General features: G+C 41.6%; 1 protein-coding gene across 1 annotated transcript in view; it reads right to left on the bottom strand.

The window, feature by feature from the left end:
* The window catches only part of LOC124595144 (cytochrome b5-related protein-like), a 108,552-nt gene extending 101,868 nt beyond the window's left edge, over window positions 1–6,684 (bottom strand). Inside the window, exon 1 of the mRNA XM_047133748.1 lies at window positions 6,558–6,684. Within this exon, the coding sequence (XP_046989704.1) occupies window positions 6,558–6,580 (23 nt within the window). The 5' untranslated portion in view covers window positions 6,581–6,684. The remainder of the gene's footprint in view (window positions 1–6,557) is intronic.
* Window positions 6,685–25,725: the final 19,041 nt, after the last annotated feature.

The raw sequence follows: 25,725 nt of genomic DNA, 5'->3' as shown, positions 1-25,725 counted from the left end.
TTTTGGGATTGGAATTATTATATTCATCTTGAAGTCTGATGGTATTTCGCCTGTCTCATACATCTTGCTCACCAGATGGTACAGTTTTATGATGGTTGGCTCTCCCAAGGCTAACAGTAGTTCTAATGCAATGTTGTTTACTCCCGGGGCCTTGTTTTGAGTTGGATCTTTCAGTGTTCTGTCAAATTCTTCACGCAGTAACATGTTCGTAAATCGTGTAACTGAGGCAGGACTTGGGTACAGTCCCAGTATTTACCTGCTGGGATGTGGGAAACCGCCTAAAAGCCACATCCAGTTTGGCCGGCACACCGACCCTCGTCGTTAATCCGCCAGGAGGATTCGATCCAGGGCCGGCGCACCTCCCCGACCCGGAAGCAGCGTTTTAATACCCCCAGCTATACAGGCGGGTCAGGAAATTTGCTTATATATAAGACAGGGTGCTAGGACATCTGTCAAGACATCATGGATTGACTTCCATGATACTAAGACGCAGCTATAGAGGAAAAATTGTAGAAGGAAGCGGGATTTGGAATACACCCAGCAAATAATTGAGGATGTGGGTTGCAAGTGGTAATCTGAGATGAAGAGGTTGAAACAGGAGCGGCCCCCATCAAATCAGTAAGAAGACTTTAAAAAAGGGTCATTTATTTCCCCCTACAAGCGCAAGAACTAATAATTTTTACATGAAACAATTTTTGAAGGATGTTCTTAAGATTTTTACACCTCTCTCTCTTTCAACCAGTAACTACACCACTAAGGAGGAAATGTTTTCGCGACTATCATTAGTCAGCTCGCAAAAAACGAAACTACGTATTCGACACATACCGATGGTTTTAGGTTACGTTTACCCGCTTTCACCCCGCACCACTCCTAGGGACTGATGACCTCAGCAGTTAAGTCCCATAGTGCTCAGCAGTTAAGTCCCATAGTGCTCAGAGCCACTTGAACCACTCCTAGGCGTGCTAGACTTACTGCCGTAGCATTTTTTTTTTTTTTTTTCGAGATAGTGAGCTGTCCGGGTGGTAAGTTTCGTTGAAATATCTCTACACGCTCCAAAGCTATGCTTCTCTCCTTTATCCCTAATCCAGTTCCTAGCAATCTTCTAATTCCACAGAACTATTTCTCCAGTTTGCAAGTCACATGTGGCCAAAATTTGGTTGAAATAGCTCCAAGCGTTCCAGAGTCACAGTTACGTAATCGCGACTTTCGCCATTCAGGCCAGCAACTCGTTTTAGATCTAATACACTCTAGCTTGTTTTCGGTTTTACGTTCTCATCCCAACCTCATCCTCTCATACACCTCATGTAAACACGGAAGTATGAGGGTAATATGCAGAACAGTTGTGGAACACTTCGAACATTCAACTAAACTTGACACAGATGTCATTCAGTAGCAGGACACAATTGACGCAGATGTCATTAAGTACCAGGACACAATTACCTTAGGGATGACACACCCCTAGCAACTCTGTATGTGAAGATGAGAGTTTGGGTGTTTTATCTCGACAGTATTTTTTCCAGATAGTAAGTCGTGTATGTAGCCAGGTTTTGTTGAAGTTTCTCCAGGCATTCCAGAGTTATGCTTTACACGTGACTACTGTCTTACTCCTAGAACTATGACGAAACGTACGCACGTACATCCATGTTTATATATATTACCATTCAATTCAAAGTACATTTATCGAACTAATTGTTTTTAGGAACACATTATAGACAAAACATGACACTAGACTACACGTCTTTGTAATGGACCACAGTGCAAGATTTCAGCAAAGAACAAATAGTGTAGCTCGAGTAACGCTAGGTCAAAGCATCCGAAGTTTGTTGCTTTCAACTTTCAGTTCCATCGGTGGTTATTGAAAACGTATACGTTTTTGAATAGTATTTAAAGCAATTATGGTTCAGCTGCCAATTGCTTTTCCTCTTCAAGTGTCATGTTAACAACTCCAGAAGTCTTTTTAAAACATCTCGGATAATCTAAATCAAAATGACGGAAGATTAAGTTTTAGTGCCACTGTGGACGTCGAGGTCATAAGAAACGAAACACAAACGCGAACTGGACGAAATTCAGGTAGGAAACCTTATTTTCAAAGGAAGTATTACAGTTTTCATCCAAAGTAAATTGCCATGGAGAACCTAAACTTGGATGGCTGAATAGGAATTTGAAACATATTCATTCGCAATGCGACCCCAGTGCAACCACGCCGCCGCCGTACTAAACGGTTAATCACAACGGTTCTGACCAGGATATGAACCATTTTTCTCCTTAAACGAGTCCAAAGTGGTGTGGTAACCGACGCTCCTCTTCATTCTGTAATATCCTGATCGCAGGTATATCGTCTCTGTACGTTGTAGGCTGTGAATCTTAGAAATTGTTGACGCCGTCAAATGTCAAAAGATGATAACTTAACCTCCAGTTTACTATTATCTCAATGAAGGCGGCGTGGCTTATTTTTTCGAATTCAGGTAGAGGGGCTGTTTCTTCTACACAATGAAGATTTGGCAAATCAGCGCGATGTTTAATGATCAAATTCGTTACTATTTTTCGCCGATTTCGATGCTATTTTATGGCAGTTTCGGCGTTATATTCAGACATCTTCTCACCTTTTAGTCTTCTTGCTTTACCTGTGTTATGTTGAAAAAGAAAATATACCTATCATTAACACTGTATTAATTTCACCATCGTATACATCATACTGATTGTGAGAAGAAAACAAAAGTGTTAATATAGGGATCTGTAAGAAAAAGCAGGGTCAAATATATATTCGCGTACGTAGTTGCCACGAAGAGAGGGTGACGTCGGATATATAAATGTCGATCATCACAAAAATGTGTTACACAGAAAAAAGCATTTCAAGACTAGTAACATTTTTAACAGAATGTTGCAAAACAGCTATTCAGATATCGCCAGGGTCGTGATTTCTAATAGACTATGTCGTTTATTTGTCAATACTGTACTGAGTCGATCGCAATAAATGACGGCCGCGCGGGGTAGCCGCGCGGTCTACGGCGTCGCGTCACGGTCCGCGCAGCTCCCCCCCCCCCCCCCCCCCCCCCCCTCCGGAGGTTCGAGTCCTTCCTCGGACATGGGTGTGTGTGTTGTCCTTAGCGTAAGTTAGATTAAGCAGTGCGTAAGCTTAGGGACCGATGACCTCAGCAGTTTGGTCCCATAAGACATTACCACAAATTTCCAAAATTTGCAACAAATGACTGATGACAGATCACAGTTGACTTCCAAACAGTCGAATGTATTTCCGTTCTATATACATATTAGTTAACGAAACTGGCGTCGCCGCTGTATTCGTTTGGCAATTTTTCTATTAGAAACGGAAACAAATAATGGACAGTGTTTGTAGTGCAGTATCGTAAAAATTTCATTTCCATGTACGCGTGAAAAGACCTCTGAAATTATAGAACAATTGCCCATAGCAACGTGTATAATGCACAAATGTAGAGGTAAAGTATCCTAATTAAGAAACTTGATTCCGAACAGTTTCTGCTCGCTGGGCGCAGTAGCTTCGCGTATCTACAATGAGATTTTGCAATCGACTCTATGGCAACGCTTCTAAGAATAAATGTATTAAAACCCATGCAAGGTGCAGCAATTGTTTACGCGTCTCAGTGTTTATGTCGTCATACCTCTTGAACTTATGTGTCGTACAATAATGTATTTGTGTTGGAGCATTCAGCGGCGTATCTGCATGGTGTCTGCGAAATACATTTCTAATAGAGTTAGTAGCAAAGGAATAATAAATTCAAACGTCATGCACAATGCGGTAGTTTTTCCAAGCCCCCCATGCCCCCACGAACCATGAACGTTGCCGTTGGTGGAGAGGCTTGCGTGCCTCAGCGATACAGATTGCTGTAGCGTAGGTGCAACCACAACGGAGGGGTATCTGTTGAGCGGACAGACAAACGTGTGGTTCCTGAAGGGGGGCAGCAGCATTTTCAGTAGTTGCAGGGGCAAGAGTCTGGGTGATTGACCGATTTGGCCTTGTAACATTAACCAAAACGGCCTTGCTGTGCTGTTACTACGAACGGCTGAAAGCAAGGGGAAACTGTAGTCGTAATTTTTCCCGAGGGCATCCAGCTTTACTGTATGGTTAAATGGGTTAAATGATGATGGCGTCCTCTTGGGTAAAATATTCCGGAGGTAAAATAATCCCCCATTCGGATTTCCGGGCGGGGACTACTCAAGAGGACGTCGTTATCAGGAGAAAGAAAACTGGCGTTCTACGGATCGGAGCGTGGAATGTCAGATCCCTTAATCGGTCATGTAGGTTAGAAAATTTTAAAAGGGAAATGGATAGGTTAAAGTTAGATATAGTGGGAATTAGTGAAGTTCGGTGGCAGAAGGAACAAGACTTCTGGTCAGGTGAATACAGGGCTATAAATACAAAATCAAACAGGGGTAATGCAGGAGTAGGTTTAATAATGAATAAAAAATAGGAGTGCGGGTAAGCTACTACAAACAGCATAGTGAACGCATTATTGTGGCCAAGATAGACACGAAGCCCACGCCTACCACAGTAGTACAAGTTTATATGCCAACTATCTCCGCAGATGGCGAAGAGATTGATGAAATGTATGATGATATAGAAGAAATTATTCTTGTATAGATGGAAGAGGCCTGGAGATACTGGAACATTTCAGATAGATTATATAATGGTAAGACAGAGATTCAGGAACCAGGTTTTAAATTGTAAGACATTTCCAGGGGCAGATGTGGACTCTGACTTGGGTATGAACTGTAGATTAAAACTGAAGAAACTGCAAAAAGGTGGGAATTTAAGGAGATGGGACCTGGATAAACTGAAACAGCGAGAGGTTGTAGAGAGTTGCAGGGAGAGCATTAGGGAACGATTGACGAGAACGCTGGAAAGAAATACAGTAGAAGAAGAATGGGTAGCTTTGAGAGATGAAATAGTGAAGGCAGCATAGAATCAAGTAGGTTAAAAGACGAGGGCTAGTAGAAATCCTTGGGTAACAGAAAAAATATTGAATTTAATTGATGAAAGGAGAAAATATAAAAATGCAGTAAATGCAGCAGGGAAAAAGGAATACAAACGTCTCAAAAATGAGATCGACAGGAAGCGCAAAATGGCTAAGCAGGGATGGCTAGAGGACAATTGTAAGGATGTAGAGGCATATCTCACTAGGGGTAAGATAGATACTGCCTACAGGAAAATTAAAGAGACCTTTGGAGAAAAGAGAACCACTTGTATGAATATCAAGAGGTTTAAGTAGTTCTAAGTTCTAGGGGACTAATGACCTTAGAAGTTAAGTCCCATAGTGCTCAGAGCCATAATCTACTTATTATGAGGTACAACTTTATGTTAAAGGTTTAACACATTAGGGGAAGTATTCTACCTGAAATTTTGTGTATTTCTGGAGGCAGCCTAACTCAATTACCCAGATTATTTTCACCCAGATTTGAGAATGCGAGCACTTAGCGCTTTCCAACAAACTTTACACAGTTCCAAACCTTTCTCTCGCTGACACCCCTCTCGCAACGACGAAAGGAGAAAGGTTTATTGATTATTATATTTTCACTGTTCATGTAGTAAATTTTTCAGCATCAAGCATGACGTTCTAATATATATTACTTCTTTACTACTAATTCTATTCGTAACACATTTTGCAGACAGTATCAATATATACAACTTAATGTACCACTCAATTGTATTATTCTGCGACACATAGTTCAGGAGTTATGACATCATAAATAGTGAGATACGTAAAAAACTAGCTTTTACTTCAAACGGAGCGCGTATTACCCGAACTATACTCATCCAGTCCTTGATAAAGATAGCACTTAGCGACTTTCAGCAAACTTTACACATGATTTCAAACTTATTTCTAATTATCGCTTACATGTTTAATGTCAAATATTTAACACATTATCTCATTTGTTAAGTAATCAGACATGGGACATCGATTCTTCTAAGGAATCGGTGTTGGGGTTTACTGCTTCATACTAAAAAACTGTCACGATCATCGCAGAACTACGCGAATATTTCCTACAATATACAAACTTGAAATATTTGTCTTGACTGTGTTTCTATGAGCTTACTCACTGAGCGTTTATACACTGACCCGCTCATCGCAGAACTACACGAATATTTCCTACAATATACAAACTTGAAATATTTGTCTTGACTGTGTTTCTATGAGCTTACTCACTGAGCGTTTATACACTGACCCGCTCATCGCAGAACTACACGAATATTTCCTACAATATACAAACTTGAAATATTTGTCTTGACTGTGTTCCTATGAGCTTACTCACTGAGCGTTTATACACTGACCCGTTCCTCGGCTGGCACCAGCAACCTCGCTACACAATTACAAATAACAATAACATCTAGTGCTACTCACAGTGTGAAGAATAAAGTACACACCAAAGTGAATTCGACGTTTTACTCGGTAAGCTGTATGGAAAGAACTGCTTCAATGCCTTGTACTATCTGGCGGCAACTTTGTTTCAGGCGCCTACGAAACCAGACTTTAAATTCCTGTTGACGATATCAAATTTTCTAAAAGTCCGTAGACACTCACCGAATCTCCACGATCGGTCCCATAGTACTCGCGTGCCAAACTCTTGGGTCCGCCTCTAAACTACTTCTTCTAGGTCATTGCGTAAGCGTTACGCGTTGTCAAGGCTTGAGAACGAACCAGCCGCCGCGCAAAGCGGAAGCAAAGCCCACAGTCTGCTGCGTCATGCTGTCTTAGTTAAGCGCCAGCGTTAGTTTTTTGTCAATTAAAATCACCGAAATTGACGATGATAATGCTACCTGTGAAGAGAAATATTAGTCGAGTCTCTTGCGCATTTGCAGAAATATGATAGGATAAAGTATAAAATTTTGTTGTTTATTCAGTTCACTTTGTGTAGTTGGCAACGTGAGTTAGTTAATGTCAAGGACATCGTCATCTGAAGATCTGGTTCTCGGTCTCTCGTAGCTGGCTCACCTAAGTCATATACAGTCTTCCACACAATTCTCGCAGTTTGTAATTGTAATGTACGTCCTGACCGCGTATGTCTACATTTCGTTCTTATCATAAAGTTTTCGCTTCATTTCCAAAATAATTTTAGCAGAAAAAATTCTTATTCAATGTGAAGACCCAGTGCTTCTCACACAGCCAAAAGAAAGTCGTATTACCCGCATGGATATTTTAGCGAATGGTTTCGTTTTGCGTTGTAATGAGTAGAGAATACGTAACGACATAGAACCAAAGGAACATCTCACGTTCATGATGTTGTGTGTTGCAACCAGTGTTAGGAAAAGAAAACAAGTGAGAAAATATTTCACTTATCAAAATTTCGATATATATTGAGCGAACATTGATTTAGAATTTAGAACAAATTACAGTCTGAAAACCTGTTCCAGTTATCGAAGTACAGTCTATCTTCCTTTTCTTTTTGTCTGCATTCCACTAAAACCTGGATCGATCTAGATCAGTTAGAGAACAAAGTAATTTATACTCAGAAGTGGCCAACACAGAAAGCATCACGTCCTACGTTAAAAAAAGAAGAAAAAACACGGTTAAGGAATGGAAACTAAAATGGGAAATCAAAGTGTTCTACTCAATATTTGAATCAATTTTTTTCATCCATTTGCAGATTTTCATGCTTTTGCAGATACGAATGCATTACCTTAGATCGCAAGAATGCTACCCTTTCTTTACTTCTTCTCAGATTTATTTCTATTTATTTTTAACGAACTAGACCTCTACCACATAATCTCTGTTTGTCCATCATGGACAGGGAAGTAATTGCCAATGTCAATGAAATTCTCCAACAGTCACGTAAGTTAAGATGTTAAAACGTGTGAAATCGTATGGGACTTAACTGCTAAGGTCATCAGTCCCTAAGCTTACACACTACTTAACCTAAGTTATCCTAAGGACAAACACACACACCCATGCCCGAGGGAGGACTCGAACCTCCGCCGGGATCAGCCGCACAGTCCATGACTGCAGCGTCTTAGACCGCTCGGATAATCCCGCGCGGCTAAGATGTTATTTTATTTCATTTTACTACCATAAATCCCTGGATGTTGTGAATTCAATCGTTTCACTAATGCTTCATTCGAAGTTATATGACATTTTCGTTTATTTGGAGAGATGCATAAGGGCGTGAAGATGGCATAGTGAAATGCTGAAACTGGTAGCCTCCAAAATAAAATAACATCTAAAGTTACTCGCCTGTTGGAGAATTTCATTGACATTGATGTCTTCCACATCAAGTCTGTTGCTGTAACTTTCCGCTCATTTTGTATGATGGCCAACACAAACACACTTCACTGACTCTCGGAAACTGAATGGAGAGGTACGGAAGCATCTGCCAGTACCTGCAGACAAACAATTTGAGTACCGGCATTAGTATTCCCTCCCCGCTGTTGTGTGACAAGTACTCATCTATACTTCAGTTGTGTTACTATACAAATCGACACTTCCTTGAAAATCTAACTTATACTAGACAGTTGAACAATAAAAGTCTGCTGAAATCGAATGTGTTGGGGAGGCAGAGTGAATACAGAAAGTACATAGAGTACCACCACCTTGCATAAAACGACAATTCAGTTCATACTGTGCATGCATATACATACTGTGCGTGAAGAAATCTTTGGCACCCTGTCTGTAGCTCGCCACAAATTTAAACCATACTTCTGCAAGGAATTGCGTTGCAGTGCACGGTGCAGAGTACCAAGGTATTGAACGAAATTTCCTGGCAAATGAAATGTTTGTTTCGGACCGGAACTCGAACCTGGGATCTTTGCCTTGCGAGTTCAAATGTTGTACGGACTGAGCTGCTCAAGCCACAGTCAGGACCCCCCTCCCCCTCCCTCCCCTTTACTTCCGCCAGTAACCCTCGTCACGTACCTTCCAGGCTTTACAAATGCAAATGTTCTGCATATCTTGCGGAACTAGCACTCCTGGAAGAAAGGACTCTGTGGAGACATACATGTCTTAGCCACAGCCTAGGAGATTGCATTCGGAATGGATTTTCACTCTGCAGCGAAGTGTGCGCTGGTTTGGAATTTCTTGACACAAGAGCTTTTTGCTGAACCGTTTGAATGGAGGTCGCGTGTGTGTGTGTGTGTGTGTGTGTGTGTGTGTGTGTGTGTGTGTGTGTAGGCGGGGGGCGGGGGGCGGGAGGGGGGGGGGGGGGGGGGGGGGAAGCCATGAGTCGTGCTTGGGTAGCTCTGTCAGATGAACACTTGCCCATGAAAGGTGAAGGTTCGAGTTTTGCATATCAGTCCGCCACACAATTTCAGTCTGCACGGAAATTTCAAAACAACGCACAGTTCGCTGTAGAGCGGAAATTCATTCTGGAAACGGTATTGCACGAACGTTACCCAGCAGCAGGTTCTTATTTGGCAGATGTGCAAAGATCTGCACTTTCCAAACGATCCACTTTATTTAGTTATCGTTTTCTCAGTATTTTACTATTATTTTTTAATTTCCTAAGGCTTATTCTTTCATTCTCTACTTCCCTTGAGTATAAGCCCACACAGGTTCACAGATATGCACGTTCAAAATCTAACGAAATTTCCAGCTCCTTTTTTTGCTAGTTTTTAGCGAGGAATTTTCATTAAGAGTGGCTGCAAAGAATCTCTTCACACATTTAAGACTGGAAGGATTCTAAAGATCCTCCGATTCTCATTGGGACTCCTCTGAACTTGGTTTGTTCTTCAAGACTTACGGGAAGATTACTTACCAAGTTAACTTCGATAAACAACTTCTGGTGAACAGGAGGCAAGTCTCAGATACGGGTAACTGAGTGGTAAAATTTTCTAACACCGTTTTTTCTTTCTTTTACAGCGACAACAAGCTCTTCACTGTTCTAACAACTAGAAAAACTGACTACGGACGTGAAGGGTTACAACATCTATCGAAGACTGATATTTGTTATTTGTTGTTGTTGTTAGGCACTGAAAATAACGAGATTGTAAACCCGAGTCAACTATGTTCTGCTGCTATTGCAGCCACCAGAAGACAGAGACATAGTTTACTCGGCACAGCAGGAATCATTAAGATGATACAATGTGCATGACAGGCGACGAGCAACACGTGTGCCGCTCAATGCTAGCCACGGAAGAAAGCTTTGCCAGTGGAAACGCGTTATACGAAAGGAGGTGCGTGGCTTCCTTGGCAGTCCTGCTTACCGCTGCTAAGGGAGGGAGAGTTTGCAGTGCGTCCTCCAACATGTAACATCGATTTACAGATAATCAGAGGGCATTATTCTTCCAGGTCGAATTCCTTAGTAGCTTGCAAGGTAACAGTGCATTTATTTTTATTAAGAGTTAGAACACGATATAACTCCTCATCATCAAGTTCTGTCGCTGCAACCATTCTCCACTATTTTGTGCTGTTCTATTTGCTTCTTGATAATTTTTGGAAATTTGTTACACACCATACATCTTCCACAGTTTTCCTCCTTCACCTCCCCTGTATTTCTTTCCCAATCTTTTCCTTATCGTATCCTTCAAAAACTCGGGAGGACGACGGTTCAATCCCGCGTCCGGCCATCCTGATTTAGGTTTTCCGTGTTTTCCCTAAATCGCTCCAGGCAAATGCCGGGATGGTTCCTTTCAAAGGGCACGGCCGACTTCCTTCCCCGTCCTTCCCTAATCCGATGAGACCGATGACCTCGCTGTCTGGTCTCCTTCCCCAAAACAACCCAACCCCCGCTTCAAAAACTTATTGTGTCTTAATAAATGCCCGAAGAGTTTTGTTTTCCTCTTTGGGCTATTGCCATGAGATTTCTCTTCTCAATGACGTGTTTCAGAACAACTTAATCGGGTTTTATAACTGTACAGCTGTTGGTTTTCATTACCCTTCTACAAAGTCATGCTCCATCGCTTCCGAGCGCTTTCTGTTTGTCTTCAAGAGTGTCCAGATTTCACAGGCATACAGTGGAACACTCCAGATGAATATCTTGAGAAATAGTTTCTCTTTTTATGTGCTGAACGACTTGTTCACCAGCAGTTGACTTTGTTTATTGAAAGTACGTTTAGATATTGTAGTTTATAGTATCCGAATTGTGCTTGAATCTGATCATTCGGCATAACTTAAAACTACAGCGATAATATTTTGTGGAAGAGTTAACGACGTTCGTTAATTGAGATGTATCTAATCTGAGGCAACACTTTCCATGAAGCTCTACTGTATCTTACTTTTTGTAATCAAATCATTTAAATAGTCATGATGCCGACTTTACATTGTTTCTTCTCATCGACTGGTAACAGGGTAATCACGTGAGTTTAGTTTGCGCATGTTGGTGCCATTTGTTATTTTCACTGTCCCATCATTCGTAATTTTAATGATAATTCAGGGTTCATAAATTTGTTTTCCTTGTTTGTAGTAGCTCCTTCCTTTCACCATATGGCTTGATTTGAGAATGCAGTTCACTGAGGTGTTAATAACGATTCGTTTATTGATTTATCTGATAACGCAACGATCGAGCGATAATTGCTCTAATGAAAATCAGTTTAATATTAAAATCGAGCCTGCATCTTTTGGTAAAGTTGTCCGCTTCATATTAATGTGAAGGCTACGTGTGGCTTGGACAGTTAATTTTCATATTTTTACTCGTCATCAGAAAGGTCATCTAAATGAGATCGCGATCAGGGACAGTGGTTTCACTTTCTGATTTTAACAAACAATTTAAATGCTAATGGCAAAATGCAATAAGCTCAGAGTTAATGTTTTTTTTGTTTAAATGGCCATCTCTCTCAATAAATTACAAAGAAATATTAAATAAAATAAATCATACAACTTCCACGAGAGGATGGTACAAATTCTTTTCCTGATCTCCATCCTATATTAGTCTTCTGTAATAAACCTGCCTAAACAATGTGATTTGTCAAATTTTTCTATTTTATTTCTTTCAATTTTGATGATGCGTTTCTTCCTCATTACTGAGTTGCTACCACAAATTTGGATTGCTGCAGATTTATTTTAAGTTCAAAGTTTTTTCATTATTGCTTAAAATTTAGCAAGTATAATCTGCACTTTTCCAGTACCAGCTATCAAGGTAACATCATTAGTAAATCTACCGCGTCACATGGAAATTCCGATCGCTTTAACCCCAGATGTTTGTTTTTCCTTTGAAAATCCTCATAGCGTATTCGATGAAAAGACTAAACAAATGAGGGGATAACAAGCATCCTTCACTTACTGCTTTCCTAATTATGACTTCAGAGTGTTCTCTGTTATTCTCTGTACTTACATCTGTATTTGTTTAATACTGTTTTTCTACCTTTCCAGTCTAAGAGTGTATCATCTATGAAGCGCCGATTACTCGGTAGGATCGAGGTTCAAATATCTCGTTAATTCAGGTTTTCTGCACATTCTTTCTAAAAGGTTACGCCCAGTTTCCTGTCTAATACTTGACCAGTCTGTGGTAAGGCTCTGTGCCCAACAACCGTGTTATCGAAGGAATATTCATTTCTAACAGTTTTCTTTCTTTCTTAGAATTAACAGGTAAGGCAGAAATTCTAGTTACGCAAAGTCTGCATTTGCTGCAGCATATCTTTCTGTGGGCATACAGAGCTCCACATTTATTACTGTAAGACCACAGATCTACAGATACGACAACCTCGACGGTTGTGGACATCACTGAGCTCGTGCAGTAAGTTATTATTTCAGCCTACAAATTATGCTCTGACTTGAAAACGATATCTTCTACGTCAAACTATTCTGTGCATGGACTGACCAACTCATTCTTCCAACTCGGATCCCACAATGTTCTTCGGATTACACATGACACGTAGTTCTATGTTATACTGTACTATTGCTCAGAGTGGAACCACTGCGTAATGACATTATCAACGTACACACAATGACACGAATTTGAACATAAATTCTTTCTCTATAACTGTATTTCGTTCTTCATTACCGAGCGAGATGGCGCTGTAGTTGGCACAATGAACTCGCATTCGGGAGGACGACGGTTCAAACACGCGCCCGACCATCCATACTTAAGTTTTCCGTGATTTCACTAAATCTCTCCATGCAGATGATTCCATCGAAAGGGCTCGGCCGATTTCCTTCCCCATCCTTGAAACATTTTAAGTTTGTGCTCTTTCTCTCATGCCCTCGATGTCGACAGCGCGTTAAACCCTAATTTTTCTTCCTTCCTTCGTACTTTATTCACAATATTACACATCCCAAAGTGCAATAAACATACATTGTTACACAGTAAAGATGGGCGCACAGCTGTCGCTTGATGGTTCACTAAACTAGTCCGTGTAGGGTCGTCGTAAAGATGTAACATACATCAACAAAAGATAGTCCATGATCACGCAACTCCGTCAGCATCCGTTTATTCGCAATCCAGAGAGTTGTCCAAGCGAGATCAAATAAGCAGCCCGATCATGAATGTGCACTGTCGGCAAGGAAGATGCTAGAACACAACATGATACGAAGAGAAGTTCATGCTGGCAAGGTGGCTGGTTTTATTTCCTGCATGACGCCAGAAACCAGGTTCACTTGATTGCTCACGGGCGCATTTTATCGGTCCAGATGAAGCCTTTGCCAGTGTTTATTACATCTGTGTCTAGGAACACAGATATAGCACATACTTTGTCATGCGCCGTTACCAGTTTGTTTTTCGTCCTGTTTATATGCTGGACATCGAGGTTTTGCTATCTTCGGACTTCGATCGTAACTCATTTAGAATGGATAGTGTACTGGCTGATTACGAGGGCAAGCTGAAAACTAATGCCTCCTTATTTTTTATGTGAAAACTCGTAAAGCTGTTCATAGAAAACAGACTTTATTGACATTCCAAATCTTTCTTTTTCATGTCTACGGATTTATTTCCCAACATTGGTGTCACCTTGGCGACGAACACATTTCTCTCAAGGAGACAGGAGTTTGTTGATACCGTCTCTGTAGAATGTTTGACTTTGTTGGCAGGATAAGGCCAAGTCAAGAATGTCGCAGCACTCGAGTATGTTCTGGTATTGTCAGAGGGTGATCCGCGTGTGGACGAACACTTCTAATTCAAAAGCTGATTACAGCACGCTGTTTCTCACGCACCGACACAGTACGGTACACACCACCATGCTACAGACTACAATTCGGAGCCGTCTAGCGGCAGAGGGTTCCAAATTGCGTCAGGGAAACGAAAAACTCGGCAGAATAACTTGCAAGATATGTAATTCAGAGGTATTAATTTTCAGCAGGCCCTCGCACTTACCTCAGCTCGGCTAGTAAACTTTATTGGGCACCCATCTGGCTACATTCGCTATTGGCACACAACAGCTGATTAAGCGTCGATTGTAATTTTCTGTACATTCCAAGATTTAACAAACGTTGGCTTGATTTCAACAGACAAGTGGTTGAGGATATCGACACCCGCAAAGGGAAAATTCGTTTACAACATGGATCTTACCTTCATCAGGTTATGGCAGCTACAGTTGTTTATACGATTGTAGACCAAGCACTAAGAACTACAAGAATACCAGATGGGCCAGATGTCGCAGTGACTTCCGCGACAGCTACAAGAACTGTCGGTCCTCAACTGTAGCGGTCCATTCACCAGAGCCCACAGCACTGCGTCCGCCATTCCTAGGCTTCCCAGAGTTTCGTCTATCCAAATAGGACCAGCGCTCATCCTTTAGGCAGTTCATTCAGTATCTACGAGCACGTAAACGTACTCAGTAAATGTACAGTCTTTCACTCGTGCTCTGATTGAAAAGTGTGTCAACTGTTTAGAAATCTTGAACCATTGGCTGATCCAATACCACTAAAACTTAAACATATGTGTTACCTGTCACGGTCGTATCTCTGAAACAGCCTTCCATACCTGTATCCTGTAAGTTTTCAGCAGTCTCATAAGAGGTCTGATGCATTTTATAAGGCATCTACACATCAGCCGCAAACGTGCTTTTAAATGTTAGTAACATTATTTTTTCTATGCAGACTCGTCGATTCGTGATGTTGTCCATCTCCCGTTCATAAATTCCGACATTAACAGTAGTAATTAATAGAATCAGTATTAGAAGAAGTGCTTAAAATAGCTCAACCGTCTGAATAACTATAGGCATCCGATAATTACTAACGAGGAAAAATAGAAATATCTGTATTGCATTCAGTACGAACAACCAAAGCGTAATTGCCATCAGAATCATCCGCCGACAAGCCTGTATCAGATATCATTCAACGTCGTATCTTCAGCACTTACATTCGTTTCTGAGTCAGCCATACCCAAAGCAGCGCCGCAGTGTTTAAGAAGTCGAATCCGCCGAAGCCGGAAACAAGGACGAGCTCCGACGTGCCAACAGTTCTGCTCTAGCACGCAGCCTGTTTCTGAAGTCGCGACAGACAGCATTGTTCGTGACAATCTGTGACTTGTTGCAGTAATCCACGATGCTTCCGCTGTCGAATTCCGACACTTGCTGGTAGGCATTTCTCCTTCTTACACGAGGCATACGTGAAAACAGGTTCGATTAAGGAAATTCGAGAAATTTTCGAGGTCAAGTATCCGAATAGAGGACTACCAGTAAAGAGAGCAATTCAGAGCAGTTATAAAAACAGGCACACCTACGGATTTGTGCAAAATGTAAAACGACCAAGAATTCTTTCAGTTCGCTCACCAGAAGTTATTGCATACATTCGCCGAAGAATTATTTACAGCCCAAAGAAGAATACACGTAAATTGGCCCAACAGGCACATTTAAGTAGATGGAGTTGCCAGTGGATATTGAAAAGTCTTAATTTGAAGCTGTATCGTGTGATGATTGTGCAGCAGTTAACGGGAGGATACAAGTCAGAAACATATAGATTACTGAACGTGGCGTTTGGATAACCTCAAAGATCGCTTGTTAGGTCCCTTGCCATTACGTCATGAGTGATGAAGTATGGTTTCATCTTTTCGCTCATGTGGAATCACAGAAGACGAGAACCCTAACATTGTGCATTAGATGTGTTCGCAATTGTGAATATGGGCAACCATCAGCTGTAGAATGGAATGACAACAGTGAAGATTTGTGCGGACCGGGACTCTTACCCTCATTTACCACTTATCGCGAGCGGTCGCCTTACCATTTGGCTATCCGTGCACGACTCTCGGCCAGAACCTCCATATGTCGTTGACCATGTGTCTAGAACCTGTACTCGTACATCCATTATGTATATTTCATTATTTTCATCAAGATCACGCAGCCGTTAGGCTAAGACATGTTTCATTTTTAAAAGCCTATGTAAGTAACGTGTTATCACATACGTAGTTCTTGAAGTTTATGTATAGATTGTATTACTGGTCTAGATGTTATTTTGATCACTTTCTAGAACTTCTGGAGATTATTATAACAGAAACCATGGTCAAGGTTTAAAATTAACATAATTAGTGCAACTGTGGGCTGTTTTTCATTCGAGACAATCATGTATATTCCCGCACATGTGCGATATTTAACTTGAACTCGTTTGCCTGTTGTCGGCGGATAAATACGATATTGCAGCGCATTGCAACATTGTACCTAATATTGTATCAGCAACCACTCCACGGTGAAAAAGTCGCCGTTTGGTGCGGTGGACAGGAACGCACATCATTGGACTGATACTTCTTGACACTACCCTCAACACAGCTGCATATACTGAAATTTTGTATACATTTTGTGATCAACTCATCGAATATGAAAGACAATACTACTTCTTCCAGCAATATGTGGCAACGTGCCACCTGTCTAAGGTACCCCGGGAAAAAGTCCATGAAGTCTTCACTGAGGAACGAATTGTCAGCAAACATTTATGGTCACTACGTTCGACGGATCTAACAACATGTGATTTTTTCCGCTGGGGAGACTTGAAGATCAAGGTCAATGAAACGAATCCACACACAATACAACAACTGAAAGACACATCAGCCGTAAAGTTGCCGCCATTGATATCCGAACTTTATGCCGGGCGTATCTGAATGTGCTTCGACGTGTATAGCAGCGTACTTATATTGCAGGAGACCACTTTCAGCATCTGCTCTAAATGTATATTTCACTGTTAATAAATGGTACATCCATTTCAGCCCTTCGTTTCTGTAATTTCACTGCATTTCCATTATACTTACACGGGCTACTTTTATCTGAGATACTCTGTGGACGGTATTACTCCTATTTAATTTGTATGGTTGCACTGAAAACACCTATAATTGTTACATACGTCGCACATGGCAACCCATTTTTAAGTTGGTAGAGTATATAAACAAAACAAATAAACTGATCTTTTTCTTGGATGCATCCCTTTTTTTCCAGTCGACAAATTTCGCAACCACTAGGTAAAATTATATTTTACTCTCTCAATATTTTCTACTGTTGTTAAACAGTACTATTGTACCCCATCAGTCCACAGCGGTCGGCAAAGTAACAACGACATAAAAGAAACGCAATACTCACGAAACTACAAAGCATTATACAACAATAGTCCACCAATAAGAAAGTGACCTTCACTCTAGATTGCTCGCATCAAAAGTACTGTAAAACAAACGTAAATGTACAGAGGTGACAAAAATAATGGGGTACCTCCTAATAGCGTGTCGGACCTCTTTTTCCCCGGCGTAGTGTAGCAGCTCTACGTGGCATGGACTCAGGTCGTTGGAAGCCCCCTGCAGAAATATTGAGCCATGTTGCCTCTACAGCCGTCCATAATTGCGAAAGCGTTGCGTTGCAGGATTTTTTTGTACGAACTGACCTCTCGATTATGTCCCGCTAATCTTCAAATGGATTGGCATCGGCCGATTTGGGTGGCCAAATCATTCACTCGAATTGCCCAGAATATTCTTCAAACCAATCGCGAACAATTGTGGCCTGATGACATGGTGCATTGACATCTATAAAAATTCCATCGTTGTTTGGGAACATGCGGTCCACGAATGGCTGCAAATAGTCTCCAGGCAGTGGAAGATAACCATTTCCAGTCAGTGATCGGTTCAGCTAGACCAGAGGGCCCAGTCCATTCCACGTAAACACAGTCCACACCCCACTCCATTAGGAAGCCACCACCAGTTTGCACAGTGCTTTGTTGACAACTTGGGCCCATGGCTTCGAGGCAGTCTGCACCACACTCGAACCCTACCATCAGCCGTTACCAACTGAAATAGGGAATCATCTGAATAGGTCATGGTTTTCCTGTAGTCTACTGAGTAAGGCGGCACGGTGCTTAGCACGCTGACTTCCATTCGGGATGACGATAGTTCAAACTCGCGTCTCGCCATCCCGATTTAGGTATTCCGTGATTTCACTAAATCACTTCAGGCCAATGCCGGAGTGGTTCCTTTGAAAAGTCACGGCCGACTTCCTGTCCCATCCTTCTCTAATCCGATGGGGTTGATGACCTCGTTGTTCGGTCCCCTCCCCCAAATTAACCAACGAAACAATTCAGTAGTCTACGGTCCGACCGGTATGATCACAAGCCCCGAAGCCTCTCCTCCGATTTGCTGTTAGCAAAGGCACTCGCGTCGGTCGTCTGCTTCCATAGATAGTTAAAGCCAGATTTCGTCGCACTGTCGGAAAGTATACGTTCGTCGTACCTCCCGCACTGTTTTCTGCGGTTATTTCACGCAGTGTTGTTTGTCTGGTAGGACTGACAACTCTAGGTTGTTAAGTGAAAGCTGTCGGTCACTGCGTTGTCCGTGGTGAGAGGTAATGCCTGAAATTTGGTATTCTTAACACACGCTTTACGCTATGGTTCTCGGAATGTTGAATTCCCTAACAATTTCCGAAAAGGAATTTTACATTTTATTATTTGTTTGTTGCTGCGTGTCTACAGAAGAATCTTTCTGTCAGCATGGACTTTGATACGGAGAAATTTATTATAAACATAACGGAGAGGCCTGCTTTATGGGACTTGGCATCTGCAGAACATGCTGACAAAAATTTGAAAAAGAGAATGTGGGAGGAAGTGACTATGCTGTTCTGGGACAGAGAATGTGCAACACCGCAGGAACAAAACACGCTGTGTAAGTTCTATTACTTTTATTTATCTTTATTAACATGTACGTATAATTCAGACTTCAGTGAATGTAATTCAACTGCCATGGCAGAGTGCCTTCATGTACAAAGTTATCGGCAAAAACTTTTCTGTAGTGTGAACTGGATGCACGTCTACGTACTCGTTGTGGAATATCCTCGTGAGCTGAAGGATATACGTACAGTGTATCTGAGTATTGAACACCATCACTCTTTCGTACAAAGTTGTGTAAAACACAACATGCCTTAGCAATGTCTATGGTGAAATCGACTTCCACATTCAGCGGTCCGTGAAAGATCCTCCACTTACTTGCCATTATCCCGAACGTGCACCCGACGAAACGTCTTGCTCGAGAATGACGATAGTTTTTTGTATCAAGTCGCAGACTTAAGTACGGACATGTAATTGGGTGTGACAGCGAAAATGCGTCGTCAGCAACAAATACATAAGGTACAGGTGTTTGTGTTTTGTTTATGTCTGAAATGTGTTTGTCTTGCGGAATGTCCAAGTTATTACACGGTATTCGCTTATAGGACACTGATTGTTGAAATACCGCTGAATCAGCACATTTACCATACGATCCCACATCTACAGCGACAAATTTATAGTTTGCATGACAAACAGCCATTAGTACAATAGAAAAATATTTCTTATAGTTCAAGAACGTGGATGCACTGTTTGCTGGTTTCGCCGGTCACACATGCTTTCCATCAACGGCGCCGAGACAGTTTGGGAAATTGGCCTTAGTTTCAAAATCTTTTGCTATTTGCAGCCAGTCGCTTTTTTGTTGGTTCTGACAAACATTCATCTTTTAAGGTAATCCAGATGGATGAACATACTATTCTTACAGTTTCTCTGATTGTTGTTACTCCACGGCGGAAAGCATGATGCAAATCAACGAACGAATTTCCATTTGCCAGATATCTGAAAGGGAGAAATTACTAAATTATTTCACACTTTTGCGAGATAGATGAGTTTTAAGGCAACCTTTTTCTGAACGAAATGTCTTGAAATATTTTTCTAAGATAATCTAATAAACAGAATTGTTCTAATCACTTTCTTTAAATTAACATATGTCGCATCAGTTCCTACCACATATGGTATGCAGAAACTCATCTAACATATCACTACTTGTAGCTTCCCTTTACAAAGTATAGACATTATCGGTAGCTACAATAGTATTTCATTTTTACATGTATATCGTTACAGAAGAAATGGCGTAACATTAAAGATTCATACAGCCGAGAAAAACGGAGATTAATCGGTAAATGTGGTTCTGCACCTGCGAGAAAGACACCGTATCTTTATTTTAATCTCCTATCATTTCTGAATATTACCAATCCACCGTCGCATACACATAGCAGCGAGTCACCTGAGATTGCTGAGAATCAGGCCACAGCAGAAAGTGGAGTTCAAAGTGGACCATACCAGGCTAAGGTGCTCGCTAAGAAAAGGAAAGCGGAAGACGAAACAGGAAGACAACAAAGCGATGTTTTAAAAAAATCTGCAGAAGCCAGGCAACAATTGGACACAGTAACGACGACAGATGAGGACAGGCTTTTTTTTCTTGTCTTTGGTCAGCATCTGAAGCTGTCTGTAAAACGACGAATCTTAAGTATTATTGAAGAAGCTCAACTGCATCCTAACTGTCCAAACACATCTTCCTACGAACATTATCCAACGCACATTTTCCGCCGGCCACAAGCATCAGCCGGATATTCGTCACAACACCAGCCCCTATCTACATCGTTATCTTGTGATGGGACAGGATATTATCAGGAAATCTATCCCACGCAGTCTTGTTCTTCTTCTTCACAAAATAATAATTCACCACAGTCTCCACCAGAAACCACCGATGACGGCAGTATTGATAATCGTTTTACATCACCACTACTTGCATCCTTCAGTGAATCATCAAGTTAATTTTACTTCCACATAATGTAACATTAACAATTTCATTATTGGTAAAAATTTTCTTTAATGAAACTTACCTTAATGTGATTAGCAATTTCTCTTCATTTCTTATGCATTGTCGCATTACTGTGTCTGTGCCTCTTATGCTGTCTCCAATTTTCTTTAATATTTCATAAAAAGTGAAATCGAAGAATTTATCTCCGTCTTCACGAAGTTCACAAAAAAAGTAAGAAACATTCAGTTTGTACAGCGTGATTGCAACATAGGATGTACCCAGTATCTTTTCTTCCTTCGTTTCTCCTGACGATGCCAGAGGTACAAAGCCGTTGCTACCTCCGTTATCTCCATCGTGCGACTGAGCTGCGGCCAACCGACTGCCAGCTGCAGTTCTGGTCGCAGTCCGGCCAGCCGTTGGTCGTGGCTGTTGCCCTTTAATTGACTGTCCCTGTGACTTGTTAATTATAACTGACAAATACAAGTCTCACTGGAAACTGTAGTCTTTTGAAGTGGAAGGGGTGCAGCTGCTTCGCGTCGCTACAGTGATGTTTTGTAAACGTCTCTATGGCATCGCCTCTTCATAGCTCAGTAGGCGGCCATTATTTTCGCCTACAGCCGTTTGTGCTTCGCAGTTGAAAGCTGTCAAAAGCGCTGCCAGGTGGCAAGGATTTCCCCTAAGCTGACTTGATGTAGGAATGTCTTAGTAGCATTTTCCACGCATCTCAGTGTTTATGACGTCATATCTCCTGATCTATGATAGGCTGGTGGCTCTGACCCTTCAAGGCCATTCTTAACTGACAGTAAGGGATATGCGTACCAAGTTTAATGGAAATCTGTCCAGTAGCATAGCAGGATATGTGGAACATAGAAATTTACATTCATTCATTTTTATAGTAAGTAGGGATTTCACATGCCGCTTATCTATAGACTTTCTTGTAATGGCGAATTAAACAGATCAAACTACGATCAGTGACGGACTAGAAAGCGAATATGTCTGAACAAGAATGAGATTTTCACTCTGCAGCGGAGTGTGCGCTGATATGGAACTTCCTGGCAGATTTAAACTGTGTGCCGGACCGAGACTCGAACTCCGGACCTTTGCCGTTCGCCGACAAGCGCTCTACCATCTGAGCTACCCAAGCACGATTCACGACCCGTCCTCACAGCTTTACTTCTGCCAGTGTCTCGCCTCCTACCTTCCAAACTTAACAGAAGCTCTCCTGCGAACCTAGCAGAACTAGCACTCCTGAAAGAAAGGATATTGCGAAGACATGGCTTAGCCACAGCCTGGAGGATGTTTTCAGGATGAGATTTTCACTCTGTAGCGGATTGTGCGCTGATATGAAACTTCCTGGCAGATTAAAACTGTGTGCCGGACCGAGACTCGAACTCGGGACCTTTGCCTTTCGCGGGTAAGTGCTCTACCATCCTTTCTCTCAGGAGTGCTAGTTCTGCTAGGTTCGCAGGAGAGCTTCTGTAAAGTTTGGAAGGTAGGAGACGACATACAGGCAGAAGTAAAGCTGTGAGGACGGGTCGTGAGTCGTGCTTGGGTAGCTCAGATGGTAGAGCACTTGCCCGCGAACGGCAAAGGTCCGGAATTCGAGTCTCGGTCCGGCACACAGTTTTAATCTGCCAGGAAGTTTCATGTCTGAACTACTTCACAAGCGTATGAGGACTCAGTTCTGTCCTAATCGTCTTCTACATAAAGAGGGAGAGACAGGTGCAGATGAGCTATAGCTGTCATCTATGGTCTAAGTAGCGTTAGGTTGACGGTATTCATTGGTATGCTCTTTAATATCTATTACAAAAGTATCACTCTAATTCCTAGCTGCGATGTAGGCAGAAAACGAAGAAATATTACAAAACTGAAGATATGAGATGGAGGTGAAGGCATACCACGATGTGGAAGTTATGTGTCACGGGCGAAAGATTAGCATAATACGATTCGCTGATGGTGTATACAGTAGAAGTGGTCGTCGAAAGTGGACCGGAATTCAGACCGGTGTATAATGAAGTAGAGCGTGTGCTAGCTGATGGCTAACATACGCACAAATAGAGAGGAAACTAACAAGTGAACTGTCCAATCCGACATGTCGAAAATTGTCCTGAAAATTTTTATGCAGGAAGAATACACCGAAATGGAAATGAGCGTTTGGCGTCATTGGACGGGAGGCCCCTTGCGGGGCAGGTCCGGCCGCCTTGGTGCAGGTCTTTTTACATTTGACGCCACATTGGGCGACCTGCGCGCCGGATGGGGATGAAATGATGATGAAGACAGCTCACCACCCAGTCCCTGATCGGAGAAAATCCCCGGGCCGGTAGGACAGCAATCCGTCACGCTGACCACTCAGCTATCGGGGCGGACAATACACGGAAAGAAACAAAATGAAAAAAAATGTTAGCTCCTAACTATTTAAAAAAAAAGTTGAAAACTGTCAAATTCGTAGCTTGCCAAGTGGCTGGAGGATTGTGCACCCCTGCCGTAGCCGTGGCAAACAACGCATGCGCAGTACGGCGGATACATGGCCTTGGTTAATGGCACAGCAATAAGCAGATCACATGGCACATCGCGATCGTAATTTGTAAAGTGAATTTCAGCTTCCTTTGGTAGTTTCTCTGACACAATTGTTCACAGTTACTCAATCGTTTCAATTTGCAACTGCATAATAACTAGCAGTTGCCTCTGCATCTACATCTACACTCTGCAAACCACCGTGAGGTGTATGGCAGTGGGTACGTCCCATTGTACCAGTTATTAGGGTTTCATCCCGTTCCATTCGCGTATGGAGTGCTATAAAATTATTGTTTGAATCCCTCTATGCGTGTAGTAATTATTTTAATCTTATCATCAGGTTCACTATGTGAGCGATACGTAGGAGATAGTAGTATATTCCTAGAGTCATCATTTAAAGCCGGTTCTTGAAACCTTGTTAACGGGCTTTCTCGGGATAATTTACGTCTGCCTTCAAGAGTCTGCCAGTTCAATACCTTCAGTATCTCTGTGACACTCTCCCATAGATTAAACAAACCTGTGACCATTCGTGGTACCCTTCTTTGTATACGTTTAATATCCTCTGTTAGGCCTATCTGGTATGGGTCCCATACATTTGAGCAATATTCTAGGACGAGTCACATGAGTAATTTTTAAGCAACCTTCTTTGTAGACAGATTGCATTTCCCCAGTATTGTACCAATAAACAGAAGTCTACCACCTGCTTTACCCACAAATGAGCCTATGTGATCACTTCATACTCCTACAAAGTGTTACGGCCAGATATTTGTATGAGTTGGCTGATTCCAACAGTGACTCACTGGTATTATAGTCATAGGATACAACGTTTTTTTCGTTTTGTGAAGTGTACACTTTTATATTTCTCAACATTGAGAGCAAGTTGCCAATCCTTGCACCACTTCACAATCTTATCAAGATCTGACTGAATGTTTATGCAGCTTCTTTCAGATAGTATTTCATTATAGATAACTGCATCCTCTGCAAAAATCCAGATGTTACTATTAATATTATCTACAAGCTCATTAATATACAGCATGAACAGCAAGGGTCCCAACACACTTCCCTGCGTCACACCTGAAGTTACTTCTACATCTGACGATGACTTTCCATCCAAGATAACATGCTGCGTCGTCCCTACCGAAAAGTCCTCAATCCAGTCACAAATTTCACTTGTTATCCCATATGATAGTTCTTTTCATAATAAGCGTTGGTGTAGTAATGAGTCAAATACTTTCCGACCCGATTGCCATGAACCAAAGTTTTCAGTATGACATGTGAGAAAAGTGCAATTTGGGTTTTACATGGTCGATGTTTTCGGAATCCATGGTGGTTGTCATCGAGGGGATCATTCTGTTCAAGATAGCTCATTATGTTTGAGTGCAGAACATGTTCTAAGATTATATAACAAATCAATCCCAAGGATATTGGACGGTAGTTTTGTGGCTCACTTCTTCTACCTTTCTTGTAGACAGGTGTGACCTGTGCTTTTCTCTGAGAACTGGGCATGGTTTTTTGTTCGAGGGATCTACGATAGAGTATAGTTACAAGAGAGGCTAACGCACGCGTAAATTCAGTATAGAATCTGGCAGGGATTCCATTTGGCCCTGGAGCTTTGTTCAATTTTAACGATTTCAGCTGTTTCTCAACACAACTGACAGTAATACTTACTACATTTATCTTTTCAGTGGTATGAGGATTAAATTGGGGCGATTCTCCTGGGTTTTACTTTGTAAAGGAACATTTGAAAACTGAGTTAAACATCTCAGCTTCCGTTTTGCTACCCTCAATTTCAGTTCTTGTCTCATTTGCTAGGGACTGGACACTAACTTTGATGCACTATGAGGCTTTATATACGACCAGAATTTCTTTGGGTTCTGTAACAAATCATTTGATATTATTCTGCTACGGTAGTCATTGAAGGTACCACACATTGCTGTCTTGACAGCCAAAAGCATTTCATTCAGCGTTTCTCTGTCTACAGCCTACGCTTTGTTTTACATGTATTATGCAGTAACCACTGTCTCTTTATAAGTTGCTTTGCAGTTACTGTATACCATGGTGATTCCCTTGCATTAGGGACTGTTCTACTGGGTACTATCTATCCAGTGCGTAATCCTGAGGTACTTCCTCTACGTGCTCCTGCCCTTTGCTGAAAGTTTCAAGTTCCTCATTGAGTTTTGACACTATTGATTTTTTATCTAGTTTATTGAATATATATATATATATATATATATATATATATATATATATATATATATGTTTGTTTTAGTTGTGCTTTGCACTTTGGTAATCATTGTTGCCACAACCATGTCACGATCACTGAAACCAGTT

Source organism: Schistocerca americana, chromosome 2 (genome assembly GCF_021461395.2).
Source record: "Schistocerca americana isolate TAMUIC-IGC-003095 chromosome 2, iqSchAmer2.1, whole genome shotgun sequence".
Taxonomy (NCBI): domain Eukaryota; kingdom Metazoa; phylum Arthropoda; class Insecta; order Orthoptera; family Acrididae; genus Schistocerca; species Schistocerca americana.
Note: the sequence above shows the minus strand (reverse complement) of the source record. Positions and strands in the feature narration are given on the sequence as shown.